The sequence below is a fragment of the Cebidichthys violaceus genome, unplaced genomic scaffold (assembly GCF_023349555.1).
Source record: "Cebidichthys violaceus isolate CVI_PGR_0920_01 unplaced genomic scaffold, fCebVio1.0.p SCAF_15, whole genome shotgun sequence".
Classification (NCBI taxonomy): Eukaryota; Metazoa; Chordata; class Actinopteri; order Perciformes; family Stichaeidae; genus Cebidichthys; species Cebidichthys violaceus.
The window spans coordinates 7,683,849-7,709,856 of NW_027176318.1; the positions used below are offsets into that span (position 1 = coordinate 7,683,849).

At 41.4% G+C, this 26,008-nt stretch overlaps 2 protein-coding genes across 5 annotated transcripts; both read right to left on the reverse strand.

The window, feature by feature from the left end:
- Positions 1-1,873: 1,873 nt before the first annotated feature.
- Positions 1,874-12,492, reverse strand: bmi1a (bmi1 polycomb ring finger oncogene 1a). Of its 4 annotated transcripts, XM_068709782.1 has the most exons (11): positions 11,430-11,513; positions 7,641-7,775; positions 7,284-7,380; positions 6,548-6,603; positions 5,859-5,906; positions 5,534-5,642; positions 4,730-4,775; positions 4,364-4,462; positions 4,066-4,146; positions 2,952-3,204; positions 1,874-2,920 (listed from the first exon to the last, which is right to left on the reverse strand). In XM_068709782.1, the coding sequence occupies exons 2-11, from the start codon at positions 7,750-7,752 to the stop codon at positions 2,817-2,819; spliced, it is 1,005 nt and encodes a 334-aa protein (XP_068565883.1). In that variant the 5' UTR covers positions 7,753-7,775; positions 11,430-11,513; the 3' UTR covers positions 1,874-2,816. The 4 variants fall into 4 exon arrangements, with proteins under 4 accessions (XP_068565883.1, XP_068565881.1, XP_068565880.1 ...); XM_068709780.1 differs by lacking the exon at positions 11,430-11,513 and adding an exon at positions 12,340-12,492 and having other exon boundaries at positions 1,874-3,204; XM_068709779.1 differs by lacking the exon at positions 11,430-11,513 and adding an exon at positions 12,257-12,343 and having other exon boundaries at positions 1,874-3,204.
- A 547-nt stretch (positions 12,493-13,039) lies between these two features.
- commd3 (COMM domain containing 3) lies at positions 13,040-17,484 on the reverse strand. Its single transcript, XM_068709785.1, has 8 exons — positions 17,313-17,484; positions 16,312-16,423; positions 15,195-15,258; positions 15,051-15,085; positions 14,268-14,328; positions 14,129-14,185; positions 13,985-14,038; positions 13,040-13,279 (listed from the first exon to the last, which is right to left on the reverse strand). Exons 1-8 carry the CDS (start codon positions 17,449-17,451, stop codon positions 13,220-13,222), a joined length of 582 nt encoding a protein of 193 aa, XP_068565886.1. The 5' UTR covers positions 17,452-17,484; the 3' UTR covers positions 13,040-13,219.
- Positions 17,485-26,008: the final 8,524 nt, after the last annotated feature.

The following is a 26,008-nucleotide window of genomic DNA, read 5'->3' on the forward strand; positions in this document are numbered from 1 at the left end:
TTGTCACCCTGGTAGGAAAATGCCTCCTCCTAAATATGTATTATCACACGTTAGTGCAGAGTATTTATTTTTGATGACTTTATCACAGGATTCAATGTAGCGTTTCTCCTGTCCGTGTCCAGGTTTTAATTTGGTGGTGTTGTTGTTAACTGTTGCGGTGGCAACAGACAGGAAGCAGAATGTACTGTCGCTCCGGCCCAAGATCGTCTCGCGTAAAGATGACTCACCCTACTACTTTCGCAATCCGCCTTTTCTTAGCCTGCAGCGTGGCGTTGTGCTATTTCTTTCTTTTCGACTTTTGCTTGCCCTGCCTGCTCGAGGAGTTTGTCCTCAGAGGAGCTGCCTGTACGAGCTGTTCTTGTTGCTTTTTGTAAAATAAAGCGTATCATTATTATTATTAGGCCGTTATAAAATGTGTGCTCATTGAAATGTGATCAGTCTAAACATTACCCTCCATTTCACGGTTGGTACTTGCACGGGTCTAGCCTGCAGATGACAGAAAAATAAAGGCGATGATAATAATATGTGCAGGAATTTTAACAAGAGTAGGCCTATCAATAGAAATATGTCCAATCGGGCAAACAGACAGAGCACTGCGTTTGGTCATGTTATCCTGCAACTCAATGAGTGAAATAAAGTCTATTTTAGATGAGCCGATCCAGGACTGATGATTTATTACTAAGCCTATTGCCTATTGGCTCTTTTTTCAAAGTTAATACATTTTATGCAGCCTAATTAACAAGTAATTCAACGTATTTTAAAATCCACTAACATAAACCTGAAATGTGCCTTTGTAATTAGATCTCAGGTTTTTTTTACACTAGATGTAGCCTTTAAATGCGATGCGTTTTCGTTTCCGTTTGAGGTTATGTTTTTAGCGGAGGGATAGCTTTCATATTTAATTACAACAGTAGTATCCTTGATTGCCTTATTAAGCCCCAAATAATAGATACTTCTGTGTATTAAATCCGACTGAGCAACATTTTCGTTTTTATTGCTTTTATAAATCTACGTTGAGGTAAGGAAGCGCTTCCGTTAGACACTGGTTATAGAACAGGCTTAAGTGTAAACACGTGTTTCCAATGTGATCTCATATGGTTCTTTCTTTCATCTGTCCATCTGTTTCATAAAGGCATTTTCTTAAATCCTGCTGCCTGCCAGATTTAGGCCTATATTTATTTATTTTTCGGCATATGTTTAAGCTTTATTGGAAAGCTAGATTTGATTGGCCCAACACATATTTTTGAGTGGTTTGAACATCAACTCACAACTGTGTGAAGGTTATTTGTTTCATATTATGATCAATTCAATTTTGAAAATGTATACATTTTTAAATAAAACGTTGAAAGAAAAATAGTTAATTATCAAAACGATATTCGATTTTTTTGTATTTTTTTTTGTTTAACCATTGGCCTAATCATAAAATGCCTGTATAAAATGTGACGATGAGCGTTACTTGACAATGAAAATCACACTGAAATTCAGTTCGGGAAGATAATATAATAAATTGTTGCCTCGTAAAGAAATTTAACAAAGTCCTTAATTTTAATTTTCCATTAAAACCGCTCCATTTTGGTGCAGGAAATGCAATTACTCGTGCGATAAATCATCAATACAAAACAAAATCCAAAAAGGCTTCAATCTTCATTGAATGTATTCAGAAACCTGATTGGATCACGGGCCAGACCTCCTCTGAGCTGCTCATAGCTGGCCTCCTTAACCGAGTTTTCTCCATCGCTGCTGATTCACAAAGACATCTGGCGCTTTGCACCTTCTGACCATTTGAATGATTCCTTTATTTGGTTGCTGTTAATGCAAAACACCAGACTGACGCATGATCTTCCATCACACAGAGAAAATCGAACTTGTTCAGTAAGTGTAAAATGTTTTATTTAGATGTTTTATACTGTGCAACAGTAACAATACAATAGGTTGTCCCTACAATCGAGCGATACAAATACGGAAAACACGGGAGACATCAAAACATTTGTCATTGAGCATGACATGGAGCTGAACAGGAGCCCACGTCATTCCCTCAGAACAAAGGGGAATAAGAGAATAACACCATCGCTGATTAAATATGCATTTTGTTTATATTTACACGTGGATTCTCTAAAACTGCTTAAAACGCGTTAAAGACGTGTTGGATAAGCAATCTGATTCCACTGCAGCTACAAGAAACTGATTTTTTTTTTTTCAGTAAAAGGCAATTTAAAGTTGTTGTTTTCCCTCCATGTCTTCCATGAAGCCAACAGCGCCATCCAACATGTCCCCTTCAGTTGGAACAAGATCGATGTCTGAAACTGTCAAAACGAGACTTCTGGGGAAAACACGCAGAATCCTCTTTCATCAAAGAAAAAGTGTTATCATGAGCATGCATGTTTAAACAGAAATATCCCAACACATGAAATAAATCATGATAAACACGTTGAATCTGAACAATGTAGAAGAAAATATAAAAGTCTATCTTCAGTCACTTCTGTAAAATAAAGATGTAGCTTTAAAATGGGATAAATGCTTGTCCATCTCTTTTCCAACTTTCTTTTTTTTTTTGTCAACATCAGCTTTCATAGGCTATTAAAAACATTCCCATCCTCCCCAACTTCCTCATTCCATTTATTTTGAAATGTCTCTGATTCCACTACGTTTAAACTTACATGTGATGCCATAATATTTAGAACAACAAATGGAGAGAGAGAGAGAGAGAGAGAAAGAGATAACATTGTCTACACAATGGAACTACGTTGGCATGAAAACAGTAGGCCTATTAGCTGAGCGGGTGTCTGGCGTTGGCTGGTCCGGTCCGGAGTCCCTCGTCATCCGGAGGAGGTCGACGAGCCGTTCAGCGAAACCTTCCGGGCCTTGCTGCCGCCGCTACCGGCAACGAACTGAGTGAAGGACCGACTGGGGGTCGGCGGAGGGGGGGGGGGGGGCGGCGGCGGCGGCGGCGGCGGCAGCCGGGGTCCCGTTGACTTTAATGGGACCGTGCGGGAGCTGGGGATGCGGGGACTGCGCAGGCGTGCCGGGGCTCGGCAGCGACGAGGACGTGGACGGAGCCCCGGCGGGACTTCCGGCTTTGTCACTGGCAGAATCGCTTTCGGGACCGGATCTGCTCGCGCTGTTCTGGCCTTCCTGCTGCGCGTGGCTCACTTTCATCTTCTTGCGGTTGGGTCGGACTTTGTACTTCAGCGGCAACGGGCCGTTCTGTGAGGAAAGGTTGAATAAAGAGATAATACAACGTAAGAACTGTTGAATTAAAACCTGATCCGTACAATCATAAAAACACAGCGTTTAAAGATGTTTCGAACGAGCCTTAATTGGTCTAACAAAATTAACTCCAAATTAATTTGTCCAAACAACATATTTGCATATACAGTCTGCTTATTAGATGCATTCGTTTCTTGCATCCATGACCAAAATATTTTCAGGATAAGCACTTCTCCTTCGTCTTAATAACAATAATCAAATATATATTTAGGTAAGTTATGTTTTTTCATTCCACAGGAAATAACCTCCATGTGGGCCTACAAGCCAAATTAAGATTTTGAAATGTAAATTGTCCCTAAATTCATCCAACAACCTCCTGTTTTAAAAATAAAAAAAATAATAAAAAAAATTAAAAGATAAAAAAAGATGTCTTAACTTGACCACAGTGTCAGCACCACCAACAAAAGGGGAGGAACCCCATATTTAACACAGACATGTTTTTCAGTGCAGTGCCTATTGGATTTAACTCAAACCTCAATGTGACATTCCATTTGTTGGTTAGTCATTCAATTATAAATATACTCATTTCAAGATTAACATTGTTCGTTTTAGTCATTATTTTTAAGTAATTTAACACTCCATTAAAAAAAAAAAAAAAAAGTTTGCTTCAGCTGATAAGCCAGACATGATGATAGCAAAATGTATTCGACAATATAGAGGACTTTAATTAATCAATACAATATCATACATTACTGGGCAAAATCAAAAAAAGATTTGATTTACGGCTGTTAGTTAGACAACTTAAATGTGGATAAACAAACTGAAATCAAGTCTATTTTGACCAAAAAGATCTCTTACTCTTCTCCAAGTGTAGATATATGCTATATCCATTAAAGTGTAGTAATCTTTCAGAGGTTCGTCTTCATACATGACTTCAACCTAGACAGAAAACGAGAGAGAGAAAAAAAAAAAAAAAAAGAAGAAGTACATTTTAATAAAAAAGTAACTAAATCTGCATTTAAATAAGATTTAAAAATAAGTCACATAATATCACAATTCCCTTGGATGGACAACATTATAGTCACATGGTTTCTATGTCCAATCTATATAGCCCAAAAAGTATGAATAAATAATGAATCTATGAATCAATCCAGACCTGGTAGGCATTCGGGATGTCCATCTTGCTGCGCAGAAACTTCCTCAGATGCATGACTGTCATGGCTGCTGGACACTGCAGGTACCTTTTGTTAGCCACCTGCACATTATGTAAGCATTCCAACATTATACACGAGACAACATATTTGTATAGAACTATATCTAAATCAATAGACTGGTCCACCTTAAAAGCTGAAAAAGAATTAGCAAAACAATGAAGCCCTTCAGAGGAAACAATGTTTGGTTCAAATAACTAATATACTCATTAGTTAAAAAAAACGTTGTCTGCAGTACCTTTTATTATTTGTAGTTGTTAAATGTTAAGAAAGACCTCAGACAGAAGAGAATGTGGTAAAAATCAACTCACCATATTTTGATCTTTAGACTGTTTTTCCTCCAGTGAACCTCCCAGTCTGCAAATAATGAAAATAGAAAATATGAATACTTTGCAGCTGTGTGACACTTTATTATGTTTTTTATGAGGCAAAATCATATCTACATTCAATAAAACAAATTGATTATTCACAATAAATAACAGGCTATTTAATAATCAAAAACAAATATTTTAGTTATATTCTACACATACAGTACTTGTGGCTTATTAGTCATGTCAACAGCCCTTATAATGTTCTAAAAGTTAAAAAATTGTAAAACATAATTGGAAGTAAAATTACAATGACAAATAATTCTTGAAAAATGTCATTGAAGCTGAAACAGCGAGGGACAATCCATTACATTTCTATCAGTTGCTTAAATTTTAAAAGAATCTCTCTTAACCTGGAGAAAGTGTGTGTTCAGGACCTAACGTAGCAGGATACGGCTCTTTTGGCCGTGTTCTGCTCTGGATATCTATCATGCAGGACAGCAGGAAAAACTAAGCTCGGAGGATAAAGGACCATATGTTTTCTGATGTCGGTTACCAGAGTTATTGATCGCTCTAGCAACACTCAGGTTGGATCTGATCAATTAGAACGTAATATCTTCTCTGAGACAATACGTCTTTCAAATCTGAACAAGAGCTGATCAAATACATGACATACATACACCATATTACGACGTTATAATCATGACATTTCTTGCCACTGTAACCGAAATAAATAATCAGTTTACTACTCCATAAAAAATGAAGCGTTAATAATTATTGGAACAAAACCAAAGAACAAAAGCCGACCTGCAGTGATCAAAGAACTCAATAGAGAGGCTGATGATCTCATCATCTGTAATAATCCTCTTGTCCTCGTCTGCCACCTCTCCACGATCCTCATTTGATCCATTAGAGGCTGTAGGAAGACACACAAAAAGGTGAGTAACCAGAAAATGAAGTGAAGAAAAGAAGAAAGAACGAATGAGTCAAAATATTACTTGGAACGTTGGCCGGCAGTAACACGCCAACAGGAGGGAAATTATTTCATGTCATGCAAAACTTAAAAGGAATCAGTTTCTCTCCTCAGTGTGGTGAGTAAAAGGAAATTAAAGAATAAAGCTTTCTAACTCACCATCTACAGGGTGCTCCGCATAAAAGTCTCTCCTCCTCTTCATTTCATCTGAGGACATTTCAGGAAGACAAGTAATTACAAGTCAGTTTTATCACAGATTTAAGTGGAATTCTTAAATAACACAGAACCAGAATAGTGGTAGGCATATGGAAAAATTACCAACATTTGGTAGCATTACATCATGGGTCATTTCAATACAGCCTGTGCTTTAAAAGTGGCCAAACATTCCACACCCATTTCATCATAATACTCTGCCTTATAGGAGGGAAATACCCAGTAAAACGAGTTTTAGTCTCACTTGTTTCAAGAGGTTTGATCAACAGCATACAGAATGACACCAAACAAAAGCAGCACATGACAAAGTAACCACAAAAAAAAAAAAAAATATAGATAGATTTCAGCAACCCCAGCAACACATTTAAAACAGATTATGAACATATTGAAAATATAAATATCTGTAACTTTTCTTTTGTCGGTAAGGGGGTGTGCATTGATTAGAATAGTATACATTCTTATTTCTTCACTTCTCATTTGCAGAAGTGGTAATACAGTTGTTGTGGAGTCCCAACACTGCTGTCTGACTATATGAAACCACTGATCAAAGTAAAGCTAGAAAACGGGTGCAGATACAGAAGAGACAGAAAGTAAACCCGTTAGATAGAGACATGGCTCGACCGTCACGCTCTTACTTTTGAAGAGGCCGGGGACCAGCTTGTACACAATGTCCTGTAGAGTTTTGTCAGACCTAGAAAGAGGAAGAGAACCCTCAGTCAAGTCATTAAGAAACCAGAATCTTCAACATTTGCAGTTGAAACCATAAAAAGAAAACCTGATACAGACGGTTGAATTGTTCCTATTTAATTATTAAGCTTATGATGAAGACAAATAACAGCATAATCACTGCAAAGTATGGTTCCTGGTTTGTAAACGCTTCGCTTAACATATACATTCATGCATACTCAATTATTGCGTTGCAGCACACATGTACAGCCTGCATGTGACGCACAGATATTCAATAGAGATCCATGAGTGGTATTCAAGGCTGTGAAAAATCTCATATATTATGTAAGAGTGTTCCTTGTGTCCTTAAAACCAATCACTGGCTGATCCAGCTGTTCAGTGGGGAAACAAATGGGAAAAACACAAAGGGCAGGAAAGAGCACATGAAGCATGTTCACACTATTAATGTAGCTGCCTACATTACCAATAAAATGTAATTCAATAAAGTCTCAATATATCGAAAGAATAATAAAAGAACACTAAAGGTGCATACATTCAACACATGAAAAAAAAAACTAAAATTGTTTACTCCGCAACACATAACGAAAGATTCATTTGCCTGAATAATAAAGAAAATCTATATTCAAAAACAATACAAGCAAACAGAGAAAAAAAGATGCACATATCTAAATAACCAGTTCTCACCTAATGTTGAGCAGAGGCTTCGTTTTATGCACTTGTACATCACAGATTGGACAGTATTTGCTGGCTTCCAGGTAGCGCACAATGCACATCTTGCAAACTGCAAACCATAGAAAAAGATTACATTACATTATGTCATCATTCAGGACACCCTGAAGACACTGGTAAAGCTACATCTGTGTTTAGAGGACTTGTTGAAGAGAACTCTCCTTTGCAGCATAAACAGTTGCAGTGCATGTGCAGGAAAACCTGCACGAAAGCCTTCTGGACCCTATATAACTTGCTGCAACGTATTCTCATCAGCGTGCACAACATTAACATGTCCCGTCTACACAGCATTGTTTTCGTCAGCTTGCTCACATGAGTGAAGGCATTCGATGATGGTCGTTGCGTCTATGAAGTATCCTCCGCACAGGACGCACATGAGGTGGGGATTGAGCTCGGTAATCTTTATCCTGGTCGTCCGATGCATGTTGAGAGAGGGGGACAACAATCCTGCGTGGAAAAAAAAAACAGAGCAAGTCAAAACAACGCATGCATGGCTGGAGAGGAGACATCAGGGAGCTGCGGGTTTCATTTTACGACGCAACGCAGACCATTTGGAGAGAAAAAAAGCTCGCTGTTTGTTTGACTGTGTTAAGGAAACATCATCTTTTATGTAAATCAAATAATAACCAAAGGGGAAGGAGCGCGGTGGCAGATTGATGGGCAGCAGCAGCGCCACAGAGTCACCTGACCGAGGCGCAGTGAATAATCATAAATCAATCACTTTGAGATCGATGCAGCCGCGCGCTCCTCTCCATCGCTCCATCTTAAATCAACATGGCTTAAACACATGGCAACATCAGAGGAACAGTGCAGGTCGCACCGCAGACGGGCTTTAATTCAAAAAGGGTTTCTCGGCTCCGGCAAAAACAGGGCATCGATGGGACAGAATATTCTGGGTTTCATGGAGGTGTTCTGTCAAATCGGACGAGTCGGATAATCTGATGTTAAATGCGTATGCGGCACGTGATTGCGCATCAACAATAGAAACTGCTGTTTTAAATTAGAGGCAGAAATATATAGTCTGTAGGCTAATGAGTAGAAAAACAAATCGGACCAATGAAGGCTAAATAAATTGGGCATCTCGTCTCATAACGTACTTCTCCATACAAATGTACACATGTAGTGGCCACTCCACTTTATAACAGGACGTTTACCCAAAATTGAGAAAATCTGGTGGAAAACATTATTAGATACGGGGATCTGTGGCGCTTCGGGCTGAGTGTTGGTGAGCGGGAGGAGACACTGCGTCAGGTGTGCCACACGGGCTTACGGTGGGGGGGGGGGGGGGGGGGGGGGGGGGCCTGGGCGTTTCTATGGCAACTCCTTTTTGCTTTTTAGCTCACATGGCTGGTCACCAGTCACCAGAACGAGGCAGGATCTCGGACCAAAACAACAACACGGCGAGCTATCGGCGTGCAGAGCGGGAGTGAGGAGAGACCGGAGGCTGCCCGTCCCTCCGCGCACACAGACAGCGGCTGGACTGCCAGGCTGCCGACAGCACGGCTGCCATTTTGTGGAGGAAAAAAAACAGAAAAGCCCGTATCGGTTCAACGGGCTGCGGGGTTTCCTTCGGAAGGGGGAGGCAAATAAAACCAATATCAGACGCGTTTGCGCCAGATTCCTAAATCGTCGTGGACCACCGGGAGGAGTACGCGTGTCCGACTCGGAGAATAGTCCCCGCTCGATTGTGGGTTCGCGCCGTGTTTTTCATGGCATGTGCGCGATAACCAGCACCGCGCAGCACCAACATGGCCAGACGGCAGCGACGACTGAAGTTGAGGCGCACACTGGATCATACTTATTCATTCTGAGCCATGTATCGACTCACAACAGCCCGTGTATTAAACGTCAGCATTGTTTATACTTTGGGCCAATTGGCATTTCACTTCACAGTTATGACTCAGTTCTAACAACAGAAAGCCAAACGGTGAATTAAGTGCTCCAATGCCGAAGTATCCCCGTCGTTCACTTTATCCAGGACTAGTTATGAGCCAACAGGGACATGTAGGTTGAGAAACAGTCATTTAATTCGGTGAGTATTAATAAAAACTATAATTTCTTCAAGTGCACCATTTGATGTCTTTTGAAGAAATTAACAGTCATTAAAAGTCTAAATGTAACCCACAGGCTGGACATGACAAGGTGCCCCTCTTCAAACACTGGATGACAGCCAGCCTGCCTCTGAACCCACTGTTACTGTATGGAGCCACAGCCGGCACCACGCCGGAGTCCAGACCTCTCCCGGCCGTCTCTGAGCAAGACCACAGCGGGCAAGTTTGGACATCAACTCCGACTCCACGCATGGATACTGATGGATAAGGTCTACATATATGCAGGGAGAGCCTATTGCGTCACGCATCGATTTACTGGTGTTTGGACAACTGATCTCCTTCTGTCCTGTGGGAGATGCACGCTCACTTTATACGATTTCGAGTCAATCACTCCACAAATGCAAACGTAAAGAGGTTCGTGAGGGAACGAATGCCACCCAACATGGCTGCAGCACCAACCAGCAAACGCTGCACAACGGTATAGGCTAAATCGAGCCTGTTCGAGACCCCCATACAGAAACACCGACTGTAGATGCAGCCTACGGGCTATGTTGTTTTCATGTGTACAGTTAAATGACGGAGTCGGTGTTGATAGCATCCATTCATTCAGAACTGAATCTTTAATTCTCTCAATAAGGCAACACAAAAAAAAACAAATGAGGAGATTGTCCTTCGCTTCTTGCAATGACCCAAACCTCGTTTATTCCCAAATGAGAGCAGCTCCTTTTGAAAAGGTTCCCCACGTAAATCAACAGCAGCTGAAAATAACCCAATTAAAATCGGCATATTAACCGCCGCCAGTCAAGTCAGAAAATCTCGAAATTAACATTCCTAATTGACCACATGACTGAAACTTATTTAAGTCCATACCAACAAGATTAAGTTCGGCTGGGTGTGTTTAATGCTCTCGCCGCACACTGTAAAGTGAACCATCCAGTCTGTCATACATTGTAACATCTATTCACAGACCTGTGAGGCTTTCAACCTGCAAACCCGGAGAGAGAAGGGGGGGGGGGGGGGAAATACATTAATTTTAACTCATTACGCACACACAGAGGGTGCCCAACAGCATTCATGAGTAAAATGATAATTTTATCCCCCAAGAGGCAAAAGCCCTGGCTCATGTCTGCCTGTCCCAGCACCAGCTTCAGAGTCACAAAGTGCGCCAGCTTTTAGCCGTAGGAAGGTGAAAACATGGAAATCCTTAACGAGCTTAAATGTCAACAAACAAAACAGGCTATGCTGACTATAACATGGAATAAAGTCAAACTACAGACGCTTTGGCGGCTTGAGAGACACAACCAGCCTTTTGTATCCTGGCCGACGAGTCGCCCACTTTTTTCTTTTTTAATTCTCAAAAACCAAACCACCATTCTTAATTATGATAACCATACACCAAGACATAAAGAGCGCACAGTGCATGTTTAACGATGATCCAACGTTTACCAAGCAGCCGTCATGAAACATTTATGCACAGTGGAAACGTTTCGCCTCCTTGTCACGTTCATGGGAGCGATCCAAGTTAAGTTAATAAATCCAACATTTAGTCATATACAGCCAAAAGCAACGCAACACCCTGTTCACAACAGCCCAGACATCCAGACTCTATAAAATAAAGACACTGTGTGGAAATATGAACACAGCAGGAGCGTTTGGAGCACTTGCTGCTCTTAACATCTCAGCCAACCCAGCCTGGTTCGCCCGAGATCTCCCACTTTACATAAATCCAGACGACGCTACTCAAACCCCAGCCGTGATGAACTTATACAGACACATCACTCAATAGTATACAATGCAACACCGGGTGTGCGTGGATCTTAATTCGCGTTCGTGCCCGAGCGGGGAACATGTTTTGCCCAACAACAAAAAAAAAAGTGGTGCGCAGAGACACACACACACACACACAGAGCTCCACGTCGGTGATCGCTGCAGCCACCGTTGAAAGCTCCACATCAACCGCTGGATCGGTACGTGTAAAACCACAAAAAGCACCATCCCAAACCTCTCCTCGTGCCCCCGTTAGTTAGAGACGATATCGAATAAGACATACCTGGAGGCTGAGCTGGGAATCGGTGGGTCTTGAGGCGAGCAGACAATGAAAGTTGGGAGGCGATCAGCAGAAAATGAATAGGAGCCGAGCCGCCATCTTGAAGCAGGCTGCAGACGCTGTCAGTGGCGGAGAGCGCACGGCGGACCGGAGCGCATTTCAGATGTGCGAATAAAACTCCTCTTCTCCTCGCCGCCCTGCGCGCCGTGAGCGTATCCGATCCGCGGCTTCGAGGGAGCCGAGTGCTCCGGGTTCGGCTCGGGAAGGCTCACACTTCGGCGCCGATAACTTTGCCTCCAAAATAACCGCTTCACCCCGAGTGAAAAATGCAGCAGTGTGTGTGTGCTCTGGTGAAACTAACACCGTCCCTAAAATGGCTTGTAGTTCGACCGCCCCGCTTTGGTCACGTGGTCTCGTCGCTTAAGGGCGCCTTGGAATTACTGTCGGTGTACGCCGTTTCTCCCGATCCGCTACGCATGATATAGCCTAAAATAACACTCATGTGTACATTTTAATAGCCTTTCAACCGCAACATGCCATAAAAAACTCAGCAGTTTGTGCTTCACTGGAGCTCAAAGGACAACAGGCAGCTGCTTTGGGGGTGCAAAAACATTAGTGTCGGTGTATGGTCTTTTTTAATGTAGGCTATGACGCATGATTTAAATAACCCATAATACACACTCATACAGTTCGACACACTTTTACATCAAAAAAGCACAATACGTGCCCTTAATATGTATCCAACTTGCGCTCAAATGACACTATCTATAAGTAGGCTATGGATGGTGTGTCCTCGCCTCTGAGGTTAAAAATAACTGCTGCACACTCACTCACACACGTTCGGGTCGTTTTGACTGTCAAAGTGTCTCAATCCGCTCACTGGAACACGCAGGCTGGAGCACCAGGCGGCTACCTTATTCATCTCTGTTCATCGTTGCTTGAAAAGACCCACGCACTGGGTTAAAACACGTCCATGTGACAAATGACTCTGGTGTCAAACCTTTGTCGCAGGCTGTCCTGACATCTGCACACACAAAAAAAAAAGAAAAAAGAATGCGCCGCGACTTCCACTTGATGAATTGGAGTCTTTATCCTTCAGCCAGCGCCGCAGAAAATGAAGGCATCGCGGATGTTTATGGAATCCGAGCCGCTGTGGCGCTTCAGCTGAGGAGCTTTGAACTTTCAGCTGGGTGGTGGATGCTGAACGCTTGAGAGAGTAAAAAGGGAACAAAATTCGTACAGAGCAATAAAGCTAATAAAAAAAGTAACGTTCTCTTTTAGTGGTCTTTTTTCTCTCCCATCAGTCCGAGGACTCCAGAGAAAGCTGGGCTGAGCTTCTTGTTGCAACAAATGCTGCAAGAAACGAAATACTGCTGTCATGAAACTATGTCAGAAATCCTCTCCAGGGTGACAACACACATGCCTGCCAGTTACTTCATTCGCTCCAGATTCAAACTAAATGTTTCACATCTCTCCGACACAAAACCTGCAATATGACAATGACACCATCTGTGTTTATCCAAAAATCATTTCCCCACCAAATGGTCATTTCTAAAGACAGCGCGGATCAGTGAGAGCATGAAGTAGTGAAATGATTCAAAGCACAAGGTGGATTGTATTTATTCTGTTTTAATTGAAACACGCACGTTGGAATGATAATTGTCTCTCATGTATATGACTCATGTCAATCTCAGGTACAAAAGAAACTATAAAGAGAATTGCAATGCCGCTGGAAACTGCTGAAGTTCAGTGCTTTTGTGGTGCCGAAAGGACGAGGAAACTGGACACCGGCATCACATCTGACTGGCTTTCTCCACACTCTTGGCCGCGTCTTTGAGCTTTCCCACCAAATCCTGAAAACCAGCAACCATTGATCATTTTAAATAGGAACAACCTAAAATATCACATAGAAAAATAATATAAACGCTGCTAATTAGACTCATTATAAATAATAAACTAAATTTGTATGCGTTCAGAATTATGTTATTCTGTCTGCCTCGACACTGAAGAACATTAGACTGTACGTCCGAATGTATTTATCCAAATATTTTACATCGGGATTCTGACTGCAGCACCGCCATATGATTTAAATAGCCCACAGGTCAGCTCTCACATCACATAAACAGAAAGCACCAAACAGAGGTCATACTGAAACTTAAACGGTAAAGACATCAGCGATCCATGCAGCATTCATTTTTATAACAACTTAATGCATCATCATCATCATCATCATCAATGCAATCTACCGGGTTCTGAGCCATTTATTTTATATTTAATGTTTGGCTGCAGAAAATGACCTTTCATTTAGCCTATTATGTGGAATGTGCAGTTAAAATGATGCCATTTAACATATATTTTCTTTGGTAAGCTCCTCGTGTCTGAAGAGGGAAACTGCCCTGCAGCAAATAGCTCAGTGAGTATACGTCTTTATTTATTTTTTCCTTAGTAAAAATGTGGTGCGTAAAAACGTTTGACGCAACTGCCAACTTGCCTAACACTGGAATAGACATGACAGAGGAAAAGCAGATAGATTAAAAATGAGAAAACCCTTCCTCTACCTGCAGCTGCTCCACTGTGCAGGTGAAGTTGATATCTTCCGAAGATCCTTTATTCTAATAAAAGGAACAAACAAGATCGCTATTTTACGCACAGACACGTACCAAACCCAGCCAGGACAGTGAAGGTAAACTATAGAGTCTTACCTCAGTGTTCAGTGAAAGCAGGTAGAAAGGCTCGTTGACCTTATCGACCTGACCGTTCTGTCGGAGAAACAACGTTTTGGTTTGGCGCAAGAAATTGTGCAACAACTAGACAAAATATGCTCCAAAACGTGTTATATACCTTCACGTGGTATTGTAGACGCCATGACGCGTCGTTGATCTGAGGTGGACACCTTCCTATGCTAAAGGAGGGGGACAAGAAAGACTGTTCCATCTGTAATATCGATTAAATAGAGATCACAGACGATCCGGTTCTGTTCAGATGGGAGCATTTTAGCCGGATCCCCTAAAGCCTTTCAGTATTTCACAAACAGCCCATTTGAGGTCATTTAACAGTTTTATGTGTCGTCCTTTTTTTGTGAGATTAAAAGACGTTCCGTGTTTCAAATGAATTGACTTTTTTTTCGTGCAACTGTTTAAAATCAGTTTGCAGACAATGTGGCTTTTCTCAAAGAGCTTTTGTTTATCGCGTCATAAAGCAGCATTTACATTCAATTAATCACACTCGATGTCCTTTTCCACACTCCCTGCTCCTGACTGGGCTGAAGCAACAACTTGTTTTGCTCTTTCCTCATTTTCGGGAAATCCAATTCTTTAAAGTTGCGTCAAACTATTTAAATATATCCGTGCGTATTTTTTCACATCTCATGTCAATAATCCTCATAATTGATGTGGAGTAGACTTAAAAAAAAAAATAGGAAACACGTCGACATTCAGTTTGTGATCATCAGTGAACTTTCAATGAGCAAAATCGTTCAGTTATAATTCAGCAGTGTTTAACTTGCAGCTTAAATAATGTGTAATGATCCAGTTTCATCTTGGAGATCAGTTTGGATAAAACAAGTGAAAAATAACATCAAGACCTCCACAGAGCTCTTCACAGCTGACAGCTCTATAGACTTACCTTGCTAACAGACGCTCCAGTTCCTTTCTATGTTTCTGTAAAACAAAACATGGATCAATGAGTAATGGGCAATAAAGCCACAGTTACAAGACTATATGAAAAAAAATAAAGATTTCATAAATGTAATATTGTTAGAACTGTCACCTGATGTGTGCTATAGAATATTTCTACTCTGTCTGCACTGAATGAGAGTTCTTCAAGGCAGGAGCTGCAAGAACAAAACAACACTTTCATCAGATTTCACAAAACTACTTTGACTTGACAGTTAATGTTTCATATTTTTGGACAACTTTACATTTTAAATTGCAACACATGGATTTCTGAAAAAGATGACAGAGGAACAACTACATCTGTGCCACTTAAGTCTCATAGATGAATGAATGTTGATGCATTGAACAAGTTAACATACGGTTTGTTGAAATGCAGTTTTAGAATGCAAAGAAATACAAGACAACGTGAAAGCTGGGGTTTTTAAGGAAGTCAAAAAGACAACTAAAGGAACAAAGAAACACTTTCATAGAAGTCTAAATTAGTATTTAGCTCTATATTGATTTGTTATTATCACACACATCTTCTATATCCTGAACACCCAACTCTGATGATCAAATATCCCCTCCCCTTCTTTGACTAAAGAGCAAACCAGTAAGGCAATGCAGAAGCACAATTGTGAGATTTTAATAATAGGGCACCACAGAGACCAATATGTCAAATGTAACCACAATAGCCTACTTATTATTTTAAGCAACTTGCAGTTGATTTCAAAAGTTGCTTAATAATGCTAATTCCCCCAAACTAACAATAACTTGGCGTGTTTTTTATCTATGTGGGAACATACTGCCGGTTCACCAGCATTCACATCTGGGACATATGGGCCACCCATTCAACAACACAACAACAGCACGGCTAATTAACTCAGCTTTGCAGTATTTTAAATGTTTGTTTGTTTTTGTTTTATAGTTTACTAGTTTTATAGAAAATACTAAAGTGTTCACATATTTTATTAATTGCTGACATATTGTATAGACTGATGGTCAGGAGATTCAATCAGCAGGTCGCAGTAGTGTAATATGTTTAGAAACGTGCAGACCTTATGATTAAACGGTATAAAACAATATAGGGCAACATGTTTCCTGTCACACTGCAGGTGATATGAGCACAATTTTCATCGCCATATGCTGACAACTAATGAGTCTATTTTTAGCACATAGGGGGTTAGAGCAGCATAGATGTAACAGGAAACCTTCTGTGTGATCTCGCCTACCTTACAGTTGACTTGTCTGCGTTTTGTTTGACCGCCTCCAATATGAAGGTGGTCGCTGCAGTGTGACTCTGTTTGAGCAGGATCAGGTCGATCTGCTTCAGCTCGGGCTGATCTGTACGAACACAAACAAACGGTATGAGGATGCCACTCTGCAGCCATAGCCTTTAACACGCAGCCTTTATTCTCTATATGGGCACAACATATGCGTTTTAATTGGTATAATTGATGTAGGCTAGATCCGCGATCCGTACTTGTGCTCTCCAGATTGACGTGTAGAATGGAAATCAATGATGATTTGCATGTGAATGGGCCCCTCAGCTGCATCAGCCAGGGGTCCTTTGTTTGTTTGTATATGGTGAACATTTCACTTTCTATGTAATTCTGCCATTATAGAGAGTCGGAATGCTGCACGAGTTGGACAACACATGGTGTGTGTGACCGAAGCAGTCATGCCAGGGTATAGGAGCTGTAACTATTGCACGAGGAGGTAACCAAGTATGCTGTCATTGTTGCGTTAGTTAGATTTAGCCTAGTGCTTAAATCCAATTCATAATTAGCAACACACGGGGCGCTGCTGGTTTCAAAGATCTGCTATGATCGGCTAAAGCGAACAATCGGATGTCTCCATTATGGGTTGTGACCAATGGTGATTGAAATAGTCGAATATAGCCTTTCTAATACGCTGACTAGACTTGATGCCAGTTTAAATGACAAAAGGCATCCCGAGCGGCCGTACACGTTACAGTGGGACTGCTGCAGAATGCAAAACAGGCAGCAGAGAGAGCTAAGACCGCTTTAGCCCAGCTGATGGGCAGCGTGCTGCTGAACCACTCCGCCTCGTTAAAGATCTTATTATAAACACGGGGAATCCGGTTCAGAGCAACTCGCAGCACGCAGCGGCGCCGTAAAAACCCGCAAACGTCGAGGCAGCTCCACCGCACATCCACACGGGGAAGGAACCGGAAGGAGCGCGCGGAGACAAAAGCGGGGAGTCAGCTCACCGAGGACTCCGGGGTCGGCTTGAGAGGAGAGCAGGCTCCGGAAAGACGCGTCCACCAGCACCCGGTAGCTGCTCTGGTCGAAGGCGGACGGATCGGCTAGAGCCTGCAGCCCTCTCTGCACAGACTCAGACAACTCCATTTTGCAAAAGGGTGACCCGCTACACCAGACCACGTGACGGATCAGCTGATGTAGCGTGTGGAGCGGCAGAGGGCTGAGTTGAGGAGCTGGGGCTGGCAAATGTGGAGAAATCCCCGGAGCTCGACAAGTAGAGGGAAATTGCTCTGTTACGCTGTGTAGTGGTGTTCATATGGCGATTTCCCTCCCGTGCACCGGATTTTGTGTGAAATTAAAATATTCTTAGACACCATCTCTGCGGTTATATTTGCATATTTATGTAAACTGAAACACACATATATATTCACTCACAGATTGTGTCCCACTGAAAATAATACACCTGTAATCCACATTTCCTTTGTCTGTTACATGAATACATTCCCCCACATACGATTATTCACACACAGATCTGCCTGTGGCTAATTTGTAGTATAGTGCTCATAATATTTGCTTTATAGACTATCGGCAATAGCCGACCTGCCATTCTTTCATTCAGCTACAATGAAGAGCTGCAACCAGGAAATGTCTCAATCACATCACGAGATGAAGTGAAACTGATGACACGGGGGATTATTAATTGAGACGGTTAGAATGTTGTAAAAATCACACTGTAGTCCTCTCGTTTGAAGACAGCACCCGCATTTTACAGTTTAAAAACAGTAAAAAAATAAAAAAAAGTCTGCTACAGTTTAAGCAAGAACACATCGAATATGCCTTATTGGTTTTTAAGACATTTGAAATGTGGATTGTGTAAAAGGATGCACAACATGAACCTGTTTTGACAGCTAACGCACATCTGACTTGTGTGACGTGATTAGGCAGCACACACCCAAAGCACAATGCGTTGTTGCTGCGCTCATCGCGGTGCCTAACCCTTACCTGTAACATCTAAAGTCGGTCATCATGTTGATATGATTGTCTATTTCAATCATCTGCATGCTAGTCTTGCTCGCGTTTTTGGAACTCCCCTGCCAGAATCTCGAGGAAGTCATCAGGAGTGTTGGTGAGCAGAGCAGGTCACTTATAAGTTTCCATTATGTCAGGCGAAAACATGTGTAATCAGTGTGTAATGCCGACATGCAATGCAGTCTAGACCTGGAACCATGTGACAATGAACTCCACAGAGAAAGGAAAACCCACTTTTGCATGAATTGTTTTTTTTAAAAACATGACTGCATTATTAACTGTTATGCCGCATGCTTGCTCTTCTGCTAAATTCCCCCAAACTGTGAAAAACAGATAAATCCTTTGGGTCATGTTATCACGTGGAATGCATGCGGACATTGTTCCTCCATTGGCAAAAATACCTGAAGTGCATTTTTGTAAGAGAAAGCCTCCTTTGAGGCAAATGTTTCAGGATGACTTGCTTCTTCTCTTTTTTTTGATCATTTAGGCTACTTGCATTTTTACATTGTAACTCTTCATTGCAGTACCTCTTTAAGCTTCTGCGCTGCTCTTGACAAAAATGTCACCCCCAGCAGCAGTTAACGAGTTAAAGTCTTGGAGGAAAAACTATTATTGTTTTAAAAATATTGCCTGTTGCAGCTGCAAGCACCGCTTTTATACATAATAATGCCAATTTTAGGCTACATCATTTCCCCTATGTGAGCTATTCGTCGGCATGTCGTTCATTATCTAGACCCGGGACGGATTGCAATCTATCGCGCGTGCACGCACGCTGCAGCTATCGGAATGACCTCTGACTCCGCGCTTTGTCCAAAGTCCATTTCGGCAGCAGGTCGCGTTGTGAAATAGATTAGCCTACTCTCTCCCTCCAAGATATGTCTCTTCTCGTGACGTGCGTCCCTCTGTCCCCGCGTCTTTTCATTTGGACGTCTCCCTCTCTGTTTATTATCTCTGTTTATTGACACATCATATTGCATCATCAGATATTTGTCTTTGGGAACCTGCGCCATATGCCTCATGTCAAAAATTATTTGCAACAGACTTGTGTCCGAACTATCACGGTCATATGCTGCCGTGCAGTTCATAAACCTGATGTATTTACATATGCAGTTTCTTAATAATTCCTTAGTCTGGCTCCTCAAATCGAATAACTGACGATGTAAATGAACACAGTCTATACACAGGCTCCACTACTTCATCTTCAGCCTAATTTCTTTACATAAAACGGCACAGCTGAACACGAGTCGTTTCCTTTTCATCAATATTTTGTTTCTATGAATATTTAGGCCTAAATATTAAAACGCAACAGTTCAACGAAAACAACTTTTTTTTTCCTGTTGTCAGAATGAAAACCAGGCTGCGGATCCTGCATCATCTTTGCTACTGTTGGTGAAGCCACATTCGCTTTTTTAAAACCTCTTTGTAGTATGTGCTGTATGAAATCTTACAAAAAATCTCTGACATGTTGAAAGATGCATGATTTGCACAAATATTATAACCTATAGTCTGTTCTGTGACCTCTTGAAGTCAATTTGGAAGCTAACAAAACTATCCGATGTGTCACAGGGAAACCCAAAAGTAAGCAAGAATCTTAAATTGAATGGATATTAGATATTAACATTAAGTCATTTGCAGAAGCCAACAGTGTTTAAGTTGTGGGAACATAAAGTGGAGTCAACTGAGTCATATAAAGTGATCTTTACAGGTCAAACATGATGGATAGCCTTTGCTGTAGCCGATGGATGTTTGAATAAAGTTTGTTGCAAAAAGAAAAAGAAAAGCAGCTGATCTGCATCTCTATTAAAATCTATTTTATCCAGCTTTTCCGTTTTGTTTTTAATCCTTGGTCGACTAAAGGTCAATACAGTTTAATATTCACTTCAGTCGAAATCATCATTTATATCACTGACCGTCTTTACATCCTAACAATGACGCACTGGAAACATCCCCTTTAAGGAGACTGCTGTAACATGACCTTGGAAAATGTGTGCATTGTTTACAACAAGGGAACACATTTTTAAAACCAGTTCGTAAGACAGAGATGTGTGATCATAACAGTGGCCTTGTTTCACCCGACTGGATTAGACTGTTTTTGTTTAGGACTGCTTGGCCGATGACATTTATTGCAACAAGGGTGATAATAGAAGACAGTGACAGATTGTCACGTGTATACCGTTTTTTGAGCTTGTAATGATTTAATTTCCCAAAATAATAACAAATATAGCCTGAAAAGTAGAAGTTAGATCTGTGGATGGAGTGATGATTTGTCTCTGTTTGGCTTGTGTTCCTGTCTTCTTTTACAGCACTGCGACAGTAAAATCAACGGATATTTAACAACTCATTTCAGCGTGTGGATGGTTTCCTGTAACACGAAGGTGAAGGCTCGCGACTACCTGCAGCAGCATGTTTTCACTATGGGCTGTACTTGACCACTATGGTAGGTCTGCATTGTTGCAGTATATTCAGGTACACGTATAGACAGAGGAGGCGGCCTCTTTGCACCTTAACCGTAATTATACATGCCACGAAACGCTGCACATCATCTACACTGCAGCGGAGATGCAGTTGGTTATGATCATCTCCGCAGAGAGCTACTGGTTCAGGGTTCTGATGTCTCATAAAAAGATGGCTACAGTAAAACTGTCAACACGTTTTGGTTGGAATGGTGACGTCACCTAAAAAAATCCGTTTCATTAATTCCAATAACTCTCACATGATCACGTGAATGAGGCACCGGTGACATTACGTGCGCTCTTGTTAACATGCCTTTTAGAAGTTCAACACAACAGCTCTTTAGTCCATCTGGCTGCTATTATCAACAGTGTGCAATGATGACAAAAAGGGGGTAAGTGGGTGAGTTCATGCATTGTCGAATGGCTGCAGTTTTCTAATGGAAATTATGAATCACTTGATTTGTCTGCCTGATCCAAGACCCTGAAGAATACACTTTATCTTAACTCTGCCTTTAGAACAAGAAGAGAGTGGACTGTAAAGTCTATTCTCCTACTCGTTTGCAAATAATTTGTATTGGTTGCCTAACCTTAACTATAGTTCTACTTGCTAAGAGCAAATTTTGAAAATAAAATAAAAAAATGTTGATACACGTTTTAGAGGTACATTCCATATGAACGTGTCAGCCAAACACGTTAGGAGCTCAATAAGAGCTTTTGCTGTCATGTTGTCATAAATCATAAGACAACCAACGTGTCCTCATGGATCGTATGATATCAAACTGTTGTAACCTACAGGAGATAGGTCTGGCTTTTAGTGACTCTAATAGGCTAAATAAACCCAAATTGTCCTCTTTAATTCCGTGACTGCACCATTTATTCAAACCAGAAAAATATGTTCTACATATTGCATCCAAAGTTAGCTCCTCATTGGTTGTCAGTGGAGCAAAATAGATTTTGAGAGGTACGTTTTGGTCGATCCAAAATAAGTAACATGGAAAATGAGTTTTAGATGGATTGACACCTGACTTGGCAAAAAATAATATTTACTTAAATATGCAAAAAATATGCCTGAACTATTTGCATAGTTGCATAAAAACGTGTGAAAAATAAGTTCAACGAGGGAAAGAAATGAACTAGCCGATGTATTTGCCCTGCGATGTTGCAATCTATTATTTATAAGCTCCATACCCCCATGCTTTACTTTATTCAAAACTTAATTAAGCATATAGAATGAAATCACAACTTCCAAGGCACCAGCTCCGGGGTCAGGACCTCAGTGTAACAACGAGGCCCCAAAGGAGAACAAAATATAGTTTCAATTCACAGTGATTCTTATCTGGTTATTATTGTTAAACCTTTAAACTAATCCAAAACAGTAACCTAAGAGGATACCTTCATTTGAGCTCACAGGAGGAAAGACAACTTGCTTTTGCACTTTGTCAAACATCAATGTTTAACCGTTTTTCAGGTTTTTATAGTTGGGTTGCTCGCAAACCTTTCGGCTTCATTTGCTAAAACAGATTAGAAACCCTGGAACTACTCTGCACCCCTCAGATGTGGTCCAATGGTTTATTTGTTAGACAGACAAACAAACAGCACACACGCTGGGCTCAGATTTGTATAAGGCTATTTAAAGGTAATTTTTTAAGGCAGCTGGTAGGGGGTGAAAATTGCTTGCAGAGAAAAACAACAGATCCTCGAGAGTCGCCTGTGTGCATGCGTCAAGTGTGTGTATGCGCATGTGTACGTGATAGACGTGATTTTTTTGCAGAGTGATTCTGCCCCCTGTTGGAAAAAAAAACCCTCCCCACCCCCTTCTTCCCCTCCTCCTCACTGCACTGCCTGCTGCTTTTACGTTTAAATGATTTATTATCTTAACTAAAACACTGATCATCATATTTCCTGACATATTCTGTTGCTTGTGCTTTTTTTGGTGCTTCTTTCTTGACGGAACTGTCTGTCCAAATCACAAATTATGTATGGAACCACACTTAATGAATAAATAATAATAATATGAACCCGTTTGTATCTACAGATTGGCGCAGAGGAATTAAAGGTGCAACAATATGATTGATTAATCCCACTCAAAAGGCGCAGAGAAGAGAGGATGCCCTGCAGAAAAAGCAGGGCCATATAGAATTTGTAATTAACGTCTCCTGTTAAGTACCTCATTAACTAGGTTATATATAGAGCTAATTAAATTATTGTACTGCAGAGCCTATATTCCCCTCTTTATTGAATCATTTTGATGTGTAACCCATCAGATATGGTGGCGAAAAAGAGTAAGAAAGACGCGCGGATACAACTCTGATGATAATATGTTAATCTCAGGGGGGCGAGTCCCCCTCCCCGTCCTCAGAGGTCAGCATGGGGTCAGTGTCTTGCTCAAGGACACTTCAGCAGGGCGCGTGGGTGTGTGTCGGCGCAGCAGCGGCTCGAGCCGCCACCCTACATGCAAAATACAATGACGAGAGAGCGGCCTTGCGCATGCATATGCTTGTAAAATGTCGTGGTATTATAAAGACGCCGACGGCTTTTTAAATATCCTCTGATGGAAATTCGTGGAGGAGGTCGCGGCTAACAAAGAGCACGCGCGCACGGTCACGCGCGCTTCCGCTGACCGCTAGGTGGCAGTGGTGTGGTTTCTCTCTCTCTAGCCTGTGGGGAGCTCATAGAGGGATTCATCGGAGGGGAACAAAGAAAGGAGGGAGAGAGAGGGGGTCTGTGCGTGCGTGCGTGCGTGTGTGTGTGCGCGTGTGTGTGAGAGAGAGAGAAAGAGAGAGAGGGGGGGGGGGTACGTGAGGAAAAGGAGAGGGAGGAGAGGGGGTCTCCCTTGTGACAGGACATATATGGAAATTTGAATGGCTCACATTCACCTCTACCAGAGCGCGCATGCCCGCTCTAATTCACCAGCCTTCACCAGCACCTCCCATTATGACTTGGATCGCGCCAAAGCAGCGTCACAGGTTAAAAGGCAGACGACCTGAAATGTGACAGATAGATATAGCCTTGGTGATTTTGGGATGTATAGCAGCACACATAGAGCTGTGTGTGAGTGTGTTTGTGTGTGCGTGCGCGCACTCACACTCACATTGACAATAAAAGCTTTTGGGGTTCGACGTGATTGTAATTACAGCCCTTTAAGCCTGCCTATCACAGTAACAATATGGCAGACCAATGTGTGGCGGAGGGATATTAAATGCAAATATCACCTGACGTAAAATTCAATAACAGGGCTCAAAGTCTTTCATCTGCCGTTCACCTTGTCATATTGCTAAAATTGCATATTTGAAAAATGTATGTAAAAAATATAAAAAATAATAATAATAATATAATAGGCTAATCCGCTGACTAAAGAAAAAAACTACACAAGGGCTATGTTTAAAGTAATTAAAATTAAATAAATTAGTCCCACGACTAAATATTTAGTACCACAGATAAATAAAATATAGATAAATTACTTATCATAATAAACTTTTTTTTTTTATTTGACCTTTATTATAATTATTATCGTCAAAATTCTGACAAAATTCTTAAGCCGCTTTTCAGGTGATTGTTTAAAAATATATATAATATATAAAGGGGTAATTGTGTGAGTAACCTTTCGGCCAACATTGTTGGATACAAAACAAAACTGCGATAATCATCATATATTTTAAATGTATTTGTATTTATTATTAACAATAATGTATTTTTTATACGTAGATGGCAAGAGAGCCGGTGTTTCCCCGAGCGCGCAGTAGCAGCTGTTCCTCCTCTTGCCTGCCGGTGAATAGCAGCTTCCTGTCGGCTGCTGCTGCCGCCCATGACCCGCTCGTCTCCCCGGCACGGCGGCTTCGCACCGAGCACGATGGAGAAGTCTTACAAACGGAGAAGGTGTTTAGCGACTATATCGCCCGCACAGAACGTATTTACAGCTTTTTAAATAATTAAACACGAGTGTTTTTTTAACATATAGGCTACTCACGGGGGACCCGCCATATTTACCCTGCTGCTGACTGAGGACGGCAAGCAGTTAGGGTCTTTTAAAGTTTAACACATTTGGCTCCGCATTGCTCCTTGGAGCCAACATAAAGCCTTTATTTTGACTGTATCTATGTTCTAACAAGGTTTATGACCCAAAACAAGCCCATCCGGACTAACAACTCTTATGCAACATTATAAAAACTAGTTAGTCACTGCCCAACACTGCTGGTTTGGAAGTCGTACATTTTCTTAAGATGAGCCAATCGGACAACGACTAGTTGTTGTTGAATGGTTTATTCAAATCTGAGCCTGCTGAAGGCTGGTTTTAGTCAGTCCTCATTTTAAAGCCTCAATCACAGGCAGAGGTCTGGATCAAAGTGAGTTAAGTGAGTAATTGAACTTTGTGGTTGCAAAGGTTACAGTCTGGGTTGACACGTTGCCAGAAAAATCTGCGGGCTCCCCCTTACTCTTCAGCTCCCACAGGTTGACTGTTTGTTTCTCTCTCTCTCTCTCTCTCGCTCTCTCTCTCTCTCTCTCTCTCTCTCTCTCTCTCTCTCTCTCTCTCTCTCTCTCTCTCTCTTGTGCGTGTGTCCCAGTGAAGTTTGCATACAGTATAGAGGAGAGGAGGACTGGTAAATGTTGGCCAGGGAGAGAGACGGTTGTGCAGGGGTTCACATCATATCACAGATCCAGCAATAACATTCATGAATATTCCTCCTTTCACCAGGCCTTGTCAATCCTCCACAAGGTCATGGTTGGCCATCTGCTTTGGGTCCAGGCCTTGAAGCTCGAAGTGAAACTGTTACAGCAAATAGAATTGTTTTCTTTCATCACAGAAATGCAGATATTTAAACTCAAGGTCAGTTTGATGGTTGCAGCAGAAGTCTAAAGGACAGCTGAGCATAAAAGGATTGTTGAGATTATGAGTATGACGTTGGTGTGAATAGAATCTGTAAAAATGTTTTATGGTGCTTTGAAACAGCGCTACGTAAACCCTCTTCTTTTTCTGCCATGGTATGAAAGCCTACATAGCCTATTCATTTCTGAAGGCTATTGCACATTCAGTTCTTCAAATCCTGTCTATGTCAAAATATAGGCTCTATGCTGAAAACTACATTTTCTTTCAGGCTTGCACAGACCTGAGTTCTAAATACTTGGTGGAAATCAGAAAAAAAATGCAGGAAAACCAACATTTTTGTCTCCCTTTAGAACTTTTAGAACTTCACAGTTTCTGGCAACAGTCAACATTTTGCGGC